Source organism: Pseudochaenichthys georgianus, chromosome 3, assembly GCF_902827115.2.
Source record: "Pseudochaenichthys georgianus chromosome 3, fPseGeo1.2, whole genome shotgun sequence".
NCBI classification, from domain to species: domain Eukaryota; kingdom Metazoa; phylum Chordata; class Actinopteri; order Perciformes; family Channichthyidae; genus Pseudochaenichthys; species Pseudochaenichthys georgianus.
In genome coordinates, this window is record NC_047505.1 from 9803842 (window position 1) to 9817178 (window position 13337).

Sequence of the window (13337 nt, forward strand, 5' to 3'; positions counted from 1 at the left end):
CCGTCCAAAGAAAAAACATTACTCATAGTAAAAAACCACCCTTGAATGATGGGATCGTAGACTAAAAGCTTTAGGAATTCAAACTATAAAATATAATAACTACCCTGTATCAAGATTAATGCAAAACAAGTGAAATTTGACCTTTTTAGAGAGGTTTAGAAAAAACCCCACTTCTGGGGTCATTTGGGTGCATTTTCCCTAACTCTGGCCCAGTGGCGGCGCCAGGGTGGCTGGGGTAGGCTACAGCCATACCAAGAAATGGCTTAGCCCTACCTTAGCCCGACCATGAAAAATGATTTTAAAGTAAGCATGTTGAGAACACGGATTGCGAAAATCTACCGGTCGTGTCCATAACACACAAACTGATCCTGCTGTAACAACAAGTGCACGTTACTGACGCAATATGGTTGAGACCATTCGGGCTTATGCTAGAGGGGTGCAAGGAATAGTCTAAGTAGTGGGGGAGTTGTATACACTAAAGGTGTGTAAATTATCTCGCGTTATAATATCAGCGCGGCCGCGGTCAGATCAAAATGCCTCCGAATGCAATTTGAACAGACCTACAGCCAATCAGAGCAACGAAACGTTGGGTCTGCTGCGTCATGCATTACTGATACGTCAAATTCAGTGAAAAGTCCCCGAACTCGTGCCGAGTAAATTGCAGACAGACAGCAGAACTTCTAGGATTAATTGTATATTTCGGATGGATAGATTTGTTCTTAAACGCCCTCGCATTGAGGTACAAGTCGAACAGGTGCCAGAGTCACACGACCCACCTGAAGAGTGAATAGTGAGTTTTGAATATATTTTGTAATAGTCATTTGAAAAAGTGTTTTGTTTGACAATAGAGACACAGGCCACCTGTTGTGTGCTGTGTCTGTCTCTCTCTGTTTACCTGTGTCTCTCTCTCTGTCTCTCTCCCTCACTCTCCCTCACTCTCTCCCTCTCCGTGTCAATTCTATATGCTAACTGTTCTTGTTTCTGCCGCTGCGTAGCATGTTGCAACAACGTGGAATTAGCAGAATAGGCTATTGTATTGTTTAACTCACACCTGTTGCTCTTGATGTAATTTAGCTGATAAAAGGAGACTAATAAAAGCTAATAAAAGCCTCACGCGTGGCGTTTCACTGTCAAGGGGTGCGATATAGCGTGTATGTAATTACATTACAAATACTGACTTGAGCCCCACCACTGTATGGGTTAGCCCTACCATAGATTACCCAACAAAAATACTCTGGCGCCGTCACTGCTCTGGCCCCCCTCGTTCGATTTTGATGATTGACATCTCTTTTTAACCGTTAGAGCCAATAGAATCGAGGGGAGGTTCCTAAAATCCATCTGAACATTACTCAGTGGTGAATGAGTGATGTGCAGCCATAATTCCCAAAACAGGAAGCTCAGCTGTCATACACTCTCGTAGCTATCATAGCAGCTATATATGAAAACTCAGTTTGTCATAAATATGACGATGGATTTTCAGTAATCATTTCAAAGTGACACAGAGACGTTGGATTAACCTTCAGCAGCGTTTCCATCGCTTGTCATGCCATTGAACACAACTTTTGATCAGAAACAGCAAAGGTAAGACTATTTGCCGTTTATGCTCTGTAAAGCTACGTCGTGTGATGTCTGGGTTTGCTTCCCCTGCCGCGAGTTTTGACCGCACAGTGATGATACCAATACCCCTAGAATACGTGGCAGTTAAGCTGCCGGGTTTAACAGGTTAAACACTGCCAGAGCCCATACCATGGCCGTGTCTCGTTTCTGAGATTCCCCTCCTCGACTCCTATCCTCGAGACTTAGTCCCGCCCACAGGAGATGCGAGCGGAGGACTGAGGAGGGGAACCGAGGAGAGAGGAAGGGAAGGAGCAGGCGGTTAGAGAAAGGAGAACTCCTCTCCTCTGAGCGGTCATTTTAAAGAGACGTCCATTAATGATGACAGGAGGCAGCAGCCCTCTGTCAGATGGACAGATGTGTTCATGACCACATATATATTTACTCTGATTCATTCACAGTGCGGTATAATGAGACAATAACAGGCTACAGATGCGGGGACACACACACACACACCAGGGTTTCCGCTAGGATTTTTTCTCGCCGGTCAAATGTCCGGGCAGAATTTATTTTACTGGACAAATGTGAAACTTACCGGTTATATTTCAATAATAATAAGAGTTGTGTAGCAGAGTTTCCGTTAGCAGGTTATTACCGGACTATGAGCAGATATGCTTCAGTTTAAAACTCAGTTCACGGGCTCATTTTTATATTGCTTCAGTTTATAATCGTAACAGATCGAACAATTCAGATTCATTTTTCAATAAATTATTCCACAAACAACATAATTATTACATTAAAACAAACTACTTGTAGTAGATAACGTACATTATTCAAAAGTTTACATCAACTTTGAATAATAACACGGGAGAAACGGATCCTCTCTCTCTCCCTCCCCTCTCCCTCCCGACAGCACGTCAGTTTCTCAAGCAGCTCCTGCAGCTCGCTAAATAGAGGGCGGGGCTTCAGGTGATTCTGCAGAGCTGCGTGTTTCGGTCAGACTCAGCAGCTGATCTGATCTCTCTCTCGCTCCGGTTACACTTCACTCGCGTTTATGTCCATATCGATCAGATCCAGCTCTCCTGACCGGCCTTTATAGAGAGCACCGATCAAACTATTAAGAGTGAATATCGGCCGATAATGACCGGCGGCCGATCGATCGGAGCCTCCCTAATTATTACCAGACATTTTGACCGGCAGGTTTTGAATTGACCAGTTTTGAATAAATTGTACCAGCTAAAAACCGGTAATTACCGGCTAACGGAAACCCTGACACACACATATATATATACTTATATAAATATATACAATTTCAGAATCAAACAAGTATGAGAGCACTCTCATAATAACGTAACACTAAGACTGAGATGTCCTTCAGCATGGCGCACTGAAATTAATTTCCGGGTCACTGCCGGAGGACCGAGGAGTCGAGGAGTCGAGGAGGGGAAATCTTTGAAATGAGACACGGACCATGTTCCCTTAAGTGTTTACTTCCTGTCTGTCTTCTTCTGCTGTTCCCTTTAGTATGTACTTCCTGTCTGTCTTCTTCTGCTATTCCCTTTAGTATTTACTTCCTGTCTTTCTTTCTATGCGTATTTATCTGTCCTCCAGCTCTATTTGTCTTTTAATCTTTAACCTTTTAATGAAGGCACACCATTTTGTTATTTTTAGCCCTAGCTGACATTGATTGGACTTCTTTCTGCGGACAGCGTCGTCAGCAACGGTCTGCTATGCTTAGCAATGTTCTGCTATCGAAAAGGTGCAGACCATCAGAATCGAGTATTAATCAAAGCTGTGTTATAAAAAATATTTGTTTTATGATGACGGTTAGTTTAGTAAACTGAGAACATGTATCACTACAGAAACTTGTCGTACACTTGGCGCTCATAAACACACATCAACAGTAGCCTACAGTGATGTCATACAAAAAAAGTTTAGTTTCCACAACTATCTGATGTGAACATATTAACCTTTTTTAGAAGGATATACAAATATGAAAACATATTTTAATTAATGTTTCTTCTTCTGGTTTGTTATGGCTTAACAATGTAAATGTTGCTTTATATTAGAAAATCCAAGTTTCAATAGAACTGGAGAAGTTTCTAAACTACTGCTCCTGTTGTTCTAGTTGACGTGTGTTGGATTGCTTTTACTTTTGTGTTTGTACGGACTAGATTTATCGCATAAACCTCTTGATGTATTTGTTTCATGCTGTGCTCCATGGCTGTTCACCGTGTGCTTGTTGTGGGCCGGGTGAGGGCTCTCTGCTAATTGTTTTAGTTGGCATTGATTTTTTTCCCAGTTCTTTTCATATAAAGCATGTCTTTGTTATCTCTCACTCTCAAGTATTGGCAGAGCACATTCTCATGGGTAACAACAACTGGGTAAGAAAACAAAGGACATGAATAAGGTCAAAACAAGAAGAAATGTGGCAATTTCAATATATCACTCTTGTCAGCTGATGTGTGATGTGATTGCCCTTGGTAGGTTCAAGTACAATAAGAAATGCATACTATAAATGTATATATATCTAAGAGAGCTGGTCTCTTTTGGTAACTTAAGCCATCCTGAGATCACATGACATTTCAAAGGCTATGTTTTCCCATTACTAATGTCCCATTGCTACTAGACAAACCCAATGTTCTTCCATACTCGTAATTATTATGTATTTTGACTCATATAATTAATTGTGATTAATTGTATGTTATAACAAGGCCTAGATGAATACTTGATTCTGAAATGTGTACATGTAGCGGTCAGAACAGACCGTTGAGGACGTTTTGATCAAGGGACTGTGTGCATTCATATCCATCCGCAGAAAGATGTCTGGTCAATTTAAAGGACACCTATCATGCTATATTTGAACAATATATTGTAGGGCCATACGGCCCATACCTATATAAAGTATATAAATATCGTTTTTTTTCAAAATACCAAACAGATCCTGCATTTTAGCCATGCCTCATTTCGCTCTATTTGCTCTTTCCAGCGCTGTTTTTGCAGGGGGCTGATTCTGTGAGCTGCAGCTGACCACGCCCCCCCGCAGGAGAGGGGAGCGTGCTCTGAGATCAGCTGCTGGGCTGTCAGAAGTAAGAAGAGAAGTAACGGGGCAGAAACCCTCCTTTTTACGCAGCGGTCCAGACATAGACATCAAACGGCGACACATATTCAGTGTGCAGTTCCTTTGGCATTAGGGCAGGGATATCTAGATACTTCCCAAGGTTTGACATCATGAATTGTGCTACTTTTAAAGCAAGCAGCGATGATTTCAAATCTGTAATCAAAAAGCTCCTCAAAAACGCTATCGAATCAGTTCCTGCCGTTGCTACGTTAGTTCAAACAGTAACAACGGACAATTTTTCTTAGCGGATGCATGTCAATTTAAATCAATAAAAGCATTTCAATGAATTACTACAGCGCCACTTACAGGCCTGGCATATGTACTACAGCGTCTCCAGCGCTTCCGAGCAGCAATGGCCGCCGGCCGTGGCCCAACCTCTCATTCCCCTGATAGGTGGAGAATTGCCCAATAGCCGTAGCACCACTTTACTGATGTCAGTAAAGTATTCAAATCTGGATCAGTCTGGATCAGATCCGTTGCAGCCCCGCTTTTAGAGATTTGGGTATGGAGGAAAAGAGAGAGGGTTGTGTTTTCTGACACTTGGTGAGTTCCCTGGAACACCGGGGACACATTCATGTATACAAAACGTACAAAAGTGCATGTTGCATGATAGGTCCCCTTTAAGTTAAGTTGTGTCGAAATCACATTCGCTTCTCATTCTGAAAAAGCTCCATTAAATATTTGTTTTAATATTCAAAGTGTCTTGTGTCTATAATGACCAGCTCCCTGCACATTTCCCTTACATCATTATTAAAAATATACTTTCCCCCAATATACAGGCAAGGATATTTCAATGGGTTTGAAGCGACATATTTGAACAAAAACAAGTAATCTAGTAATCTAGTTGATCAAAATGCCATTAAAGTTCTTTAAAAATCAGACACATTTGATTAAACATTATCTTTGCTACAGTGCGACTATCTTCACAGTATTAAAATAGTTATCTGGTTAAAGCTGTTCTATTATTTGGCGTGGGACACAGTGTGGTTGTTAACAATGAGCATGTAACACATACTAACCTTTGTCTAATAGGCTATTGGACTAATGGTGGTGATGATGATGATGATGATGATGATGATGATGATGATGATGAGGATGAGGATGATGAGGATGAGGATGATGATGATGATGATGATGATGATGATGATGATGATGATGATGATGATGATGATGATGATGATGATAGGGATGAGGATGATTGCAGTGACCTCAACGCACAGCAGCGAGAACACAAGTGTGAAAACAACAAAGCTTTGTAATGTGAATCCAACCCCAAAGTTTCCCGCCTGCAGCCTGGGATACAGAGCACTTCCAGTGTGGTGTCATAACAGCTGCATGAATTATTTACAGACTGCATGCCGTGTTTATTTGCCTGCTTTTTGTTCTTGTCAATACTCACTTGCAGCTCAGTTTCCAATTTCAGCGCACAGTGAGTAAACTTGTTTATTTTGTCTCAGGCACCACTTTGTTTGAGCTGTAACTAAAATGATCTTGAGCCGCTGGACGAGAAAATATAGTTTTATTCATCAAGCAGTTTGGATCAATACCAACCATGTTAAAGAGTACAATGTGTAGTCTTTGAGCAAAAGAAGAAGAGAAGTAGAATAAGTCTTCTCAGTGTTAGGTCATGCTGTCAGATCAAAAGCTGAACTGCCGACATAGTTACTCAGTTTCCGGACCAAAACGCAGCTCAGCCGCTTATTTTGTCCTGAAAGCCATTACAGCAGGCTCCTCGGAAATGAACATAACACAGACCCCCACACGGGCCCACCCGCTGAGCTGCACCTGGTTTATCTCAACACAACTCAAATGTCCAACAACACATGTCAATATCCACTTGGAGCCTGCTTTACAGTACACTTCCGTCTTTATAGGAAACAACATGTTTGGGTTTAAATAACTATGACAGTGATACATTTAGTTTGGTAACTTCATCAAAAATGTGTTTTATGAGTCAAGAAGGATATCAGTATTAAGAAATATGAAAATCTCCACAATAGAAAAACAATGATTGATTGACTGTTTTGGTGCAGGTTAATTACATGTAATGTTATCTGAAGACTTAACTTAAGAAAAGCACTATTTGATGTTTTGCAGGATAAACTAATGGAATATTCCAGATGTCTCACCTTGCAGCAGGGACGTTGCCGTTGTCACAGTCTCCGGTACGCCATCCTTGCTGTAGATGGACTGGAGGAACTCTGGAACGCAGTCATTTTCATCAACTATGACAACTTGTACCTGAGGAAGGAGAAGGGGAGAGGAAAAGATTTAAAGAAGGAGGAAGTAAATGACAGAAACCTACAGAACACACGCTGTTCACTTATATAAAAGACACACATGTCACATGTAGTCAAAGGGGAGGTTAGGTTTTTGTTTGGGCAGGATCGTAGAAAAACACGCAATTTGCTCTGGATTGGCCAATCAGATCCGTACTACCCCCCTGAAAGTAGGAACAAGGGACTCCTCAACAAAAACACGCTTGTTTGATATCCTGGCTCCAAAATGGTGGAACAAGCTCCCCATTGATATCAGGACAGCAGAAAGTGTTCCCATGTTTTGTCGCAGAATGCAAACCCACCTGTTTGTAACAACAACAACAACAACAACAAAAAAGGACTGCTTGAAAGATGCACCAGCACTTCCAATGGTTTGGTTATTTAAAGCAAAGGTTATTCACGGTTAAATTACTGTAGGTTGCTTTGGATGAAAGCATCAACTATAATTCAACTAAAAACGCTTGGCCCAATTTTTGTTCAAATTGGTGGAAAGTTGAAGCATGTGCCAAAGAAAACGTATTCAATCTTTGAGACGATCTGATTCACTGAGCGGTTCACATATTATGTTTAGCTACGTTACCCTGCAAGAACATTTATGTGGGGTCAGAATAATCAGGAAATGTACTAAAGTTGGAACAACCATTCCGAAACTGTTTTCAGCGTGTGTGAAAAGAAAATACTACACATTCTTCTTTTTGAGGTACTAGTTGTTTAAAAATGAAGACTTAAAGCTCCAGAAGTAGAACACACTGACGTCCGAACAATGACTGAGACATTGGACTATCCTAGGAGAACTTAAATGCACCATTGGGCTTGGCGGAGTGCCGGATAGTTCCACATGTTACAAAGTGATATATAGCAAGAAAAACTGTTTAAGTCGAACAAATGATTTCTTAGTTTCAATAACCTAATCATTTTACTTTAATACTATCATTCTACTATAAACCTGACATTTCATTGGCAATCACCTCACTTAACGGAAACAAAACATTTGGAATTCATAAAAGAAAAATAACTGGAACAGACTTGGTGTATCCGGTCTCATGCAGAAATGCTGTTACTGTATGTGCATGGTAAAACGGCCCAGGCAATCACGTAGGAATGCTGGGGATTAAAAGTCACACGGGCTCGGTGTTATGAACATTTTAAATCTGGGATTACCACTTCAGGCACTGTCCGGAATTGGTTTTCTTTGGGTCTGGAGTCCTTTTCATCTGCGAGTAACCCAAATTAACCCTATCCTTAACCAAAAAGGAGCCCCATCCAACCTCGTGCACAGGCGAGTCCTGACCCTGATCCCTCTGGTTTATCCCCCCCCCCCCCCCCTCCTCCTCCCCCCTTTAGTGAGGGAGCTTCTGCAGAGTCGGCCCTTCAGTAGGTCAGCGCAGAATGCAATCTCGTGCAATTTTACAGAAGCCCTGAGCTAACAAATGAGACTGTGCAAAAGATGAATTTGTATGGCGAGTGCACGTAGGCGTGTGCGTGAGTAACTGTAATGCTGCCCGGTTCATTAAGGGCACGAAGGCAAACACAGCAGCCTTTACCAGATGTTGACTGCCTGCTTGCAGCATTAAGGAGGAATAAATAAATAGCTGGTAAGAGAGCCGCTCTGACTTTTTCCTCTTCCACAGCAGTATGGATAAACAGCCTACGGATCACACACAAATACACACACACACACACACACACACACACACACACACACACACACACACACACACACACACGGAGCAAAGTGTACCAGTGCAAATGGTAATGGTAAATTGACTGCATTTACATAGCACACACACACACATATCCTGGTAGGTAAGATGAAGTTCTGTAATATCAGTTAATCCTTCAGCAAAGATCGACTGGGAAGCGATGGACAACAAATTAAATCAGACCATGTCAACTCCCTGCATTGATTTGTGTGTGTTTGCTGGTGACTGTTAATCTTTGCTTGCCTGAAAGTGAAAGGTTGAAGGTTCTGCGAGACATATGAACGTTCAGTACATGTGTGTACTGAGGAAAAGCAAGATGGAATGAGAAGAGAGGGGAAGTCAGCTGTAATAAAGCGAGATGAGCTCACACACACACACATGATGAACACACACACACACACACGCACACAAAGTCAGAGCTCTCAGGCTGGTTAGGTAACTAATGGTGCCGGTGAGCTATCACTCCGGGAAGGAGACACTTGGAAACTACCTGCAAATTAAAGTCATGCTCGGTGACTCCAGTCAACACAAATACACCACCTCTGTTCTGGCAGGCGGAGACACATTTCTGAAAAGCTGAATACAAATCAAAAGCGAAAAAGGACGGCTCCACAGTCCAGGTAACACTTCCTATCACAGTGATGATAATGAACACATTGAGCACACTTGGGGAGCAACTGGCAATTAACAGGGTTTCATAAGAACACTAACACATGGGTAAGTGTATTCCCTTATAGTTGCATAAAACAAAGGTGATTAGATTACCGTTACATTGAATTACGGGATTTCTAGAAACTAAAACGAGCATGCTGCCTGAATCTGCTTTATTGTTTTCACTGTCTTTGGTTCATCTGTTCTATTTGTAATTCAGCAGGTGAACCTATATGATCATACAATAGTTTGTGTTAAACTAAAACGCATCAGCTCAGATTTTATCTCTGCTTTTGTAAACTGCAGTCTGAGCTCATGTGTTCCAGTGTTGGTGGATCGGCTGCTTCCTGATCTCTGAGCAGAGGACACATGTCGGATACTAATGTTGCCTCTAAATAATTTATAATCACAACGTAATGCATTATTCATTTATTTATTATAATTCATTACAATTATGGGAATTATATAAACATTTATGTAATTATAAACTGCCATACAATATTTTAAAGTGATATTTATCAAGCGGTATGATTGAGTGTGTACACCGTGAGGGCTATAAGCAGATCATTACACGTCCCTCTCCCCACTACTTGATGAAGGGAACATAGAAAGCCTAAATTCAGGAGGTGCTAGATTACAGGCTCAACATGAACTGCTTACAAAAAGCAAGCAATTCTAATGCACATTCGAGGAAAAACTATTAATAAAAAATAAGCCGTTGAGCTGTCAGTCACCATTATTCCAAGTAGAGCAAATGTCTCTAATCGGAGCAGTCTCAGGACAGCTGCATTCTTGTCTCGAATTAGACATAAAGCACACAAGCAAAAGGCCATGTTGGCATGATCCCAGGTTGTCATTTTAGATTGCTTGCTGCGCTCAAGTGGGCGTGTGTTATGTAATATGAGCCATAGGCAGATGCCAGGGGAGAGAGATGGAATTGTTGAGACGGTGATGGACACGGCCAGTATTTTGGTTGGAGATGTAAGTCTTTCTCCTTATCTATTTGTTACCCCTTGATAAAGTGAAACCAATGTGAGCTCAGTGCAGGTTTGTGGGATTAAGAAACAGAGTAGACCCAAGTGGGGCTGGGGGAAAGATTCAGGGGTGGCAGTAGCTCAGTCCGTGCAGATCCAGTCGTTGAACAGACGCAATCTGATTATCAGCGTCTTCTACAGGGTGGTTGTCTGACTAACATCTCAGTACTTTAAGCTTAACACTAAAACAACAGAACTACTCTTCCTCCATCCCAGGTTACGACTATCCATCCATTCTTTCCACCTCTGCTGTTTCCAAGATTCAGACTGCAAGGACTCTGGGTGTGATACTGGAGGACCAACTGTCCTTCACTGCTAACATCGCTGCTACAGTCCTTCAGGTACACTCTGTAAGACATCAGGAGACCAGTCCTCTGCTGACCCAGAAGGCAACGCAGGTCCTGGTCCAAGTTCTTCCTACACCCAGGATATGGTTGAACAATACTCTCCAGCAGATGCAACATCAGGATACGTCGCCTACTGAACCTGCTTTAGGCTTTTGTCCTTTCCCGTCCTGACTACCGTAACTCCCTCCTGGCTGGTCTACGCGAAAGTGCCATCCTGCCAGTGGGACCCAGGTGTTCTCAACTGAAACACGCCTGTTCTCTATTGTGGTTGCAAACTGGTGGAACAACCTTCCAATTGATAGCCGGACAACAGAACGTGTCACCTTTTAAATCACATTGAACAGTCTTTTAGCTCATGTGAAACTAATGCACAACTTGAAGAAGTTGTACCTGCATTTGTCCTGCTGTTCTGCATTTGTATCTTCATTGTTTATTGCACTTATTGTAAGTGGATAAAAGCATCATCTTAATGGAATGTAATGTACTTTACGGATTAAGGGAAATCCTGCCAAGGTGCCCCTGATCAAAGCACTGCACCCCTCTATAGAAGCTGCATCCTGATACTAGGATGCTAAATGCAGAGTGTAAGGTGCTCTGCATGTGTGTGTGTGTGTGTGTGTGTGTGTGTGTGTGTGTGTGTGTGTGTGTGTGTGCGTGTGTGTGTGTGTGTGTGTGTGTGTGTGTGTGTGTGTGTGTGTGTGTGTGTGTGTGTGTGTGTGTGTGTGTGTGTGTGTGTGTGTGTATGGATGACGATACATATTGGATTGAATTTGATTTCTTCATTTCAAGTCAAGTAATGAAATCCCCTAGCACAAATTAAACATGTTGTTGTTTTGTTAATGGCCAATTCTATAACACATAGGTGTGAGCAAGCTCTCTGATTGGTCAATTGGCGTGTTTGATTCCACGATCAAACAATGGTCAAATAGAACGTGCCTTTTCACAACAAGTCAGTATCCCTCCGCGTCTGAGAAAAACGGTATACCGTTGGGCCTAAAAGCAAACTGCCTGCATGTGGAGCAACGCGCTTTTTGCCGGTCCGGGACATGCCATGAAACGGCCACTGGAGGAAAGCTCTTCCTATAACGTAGTCCTACCCGTGAACACCACGGCACCACCTGCAAAAAAGTCTGGCATGGAGTTCATGGAGATCTGTTTCAAGAATTGCACTTTTAATGGCAGCATGAACATCCACCTTCATTCTGAACCCAACATGTTTCAGCACGATGGACAGCCTGATTTGATTTGTTCCGCTAATCCCACACAGTGATTACTCAGATATTTAAATAGCCTAATTCAAGAATTGTTTTCAATAAATAGTTTTCAATAAATTGGTTAATAATATATTATTTACTATAATTATATCAATAACTGTAAGCGGGGTAGCAGGAGTGTTCGATTGATCGGCTATCGTTACCATGGGAACTACTTTCGAGGAACTACTTTCTGACGGAGATTAACTCAAGCAGAAAGTAGGTTTGGGAGCAAATTAGCCCACATTATGAAATTATTTTACGATATTGTTGATTACAATGATAGTTTGTGTTATAGAATCGCAATCATACACTTGAGGCCGTTCTTGAACTCCAGTACAGGCGTACGGACCTCGGCGCAAGCGCCTCGGTCCTGCCGCAATACTGTCGTACCAATAATGACGTTCAAGAACGGCCTCTCGTGTATGATTGCTTAAATGAGCCACACTAGTTGGATCCATATTGTCTCACACTTAGAGATGTTTAAATCCACCCTCATTTGCGTGAATGGCCTCAGTCCAAAAGTATCATGATAGAACGACAGCTCTGGGGAAATAATTATTCAGGAATGGTCAGGTTGTGTCGTACTGTTTGGGTAGGAGCCGTTGTATCTTTCCAAAAATAAGACGGATCAAAGGCAAGAGACAACGCTCCATGTAGCAATTTTAACAAGGTGTTCATATTTAAATGAGTATGCACTTCTACATGGAGAACAGGCTTGCCCCTATCATTGTCAGCTGGAAATTGGGCAAGAGGTGAGGGCTTGACAAGGAGAAGCAAATCAAACCTGACAGGTCTGAGATTTTTATACAAGAAATGTAGAAATAAATCTGTTGTATGGAAATATTCAGGTCTTCAGTTTTAATCTGGCTGCATTCATTCAATTGAAGGACGTCTTTTTGGATGTCATCTCTGTTTTATTATACAATGTTTTGTCTTTCCCTGATCGTTATGCAAGTAAGCTATCCACCATGTACACGCTCAAACACATCAAGTCAACATAATTAACACTTTAGAAATTATAATTATACAAATTATTAAATAATGTAATAAATAATTATTTGATTGTTGTACCTATATATTTGTGCTGTTAATTTGAATTGATCAGATTTTTGATATTCAAACATCACGTCATTTGGGGAAAAAATGGTGGAAAAAAAAAAAGTATAATAAATAATAACAATTCTCCCAAATAATATTATAACTGCTATAGTCCACACTTAACTATTAGCATGGCACATAATGCATTATGAGGAACACATGATGTGGGTGTATGCATTAGATTTGCTTTTTTAAATAACAAATATATATATAATAAAAAACGTTATATAGATTATTTTTAAAGCAGTAGTAATGTAAATAGTATGCTTATTTAAACAGTTGAATGTGGACTGT

At 41.4% G+C, this 13337-nt stretch overlaps 1 protein-coding gene across 1 annotated transcript in view; it reads right to left on the bottom strand.

Annotated features, from left to right (window-relative positions):
- LOC117462450 (neural-cadherin-like) overlaps positions 1–13337 on the bottom strand; it is a 575403-nt gene that overhangs the window by 383087 nt on the left and 178979 nt on the right. The window contains 1 exon segment of the mRNA XM_034104697.2: positions 6805–6916. Coding sequence (XP_033960588.1) covers positions 6805–6916 — 112 coding nt within the window.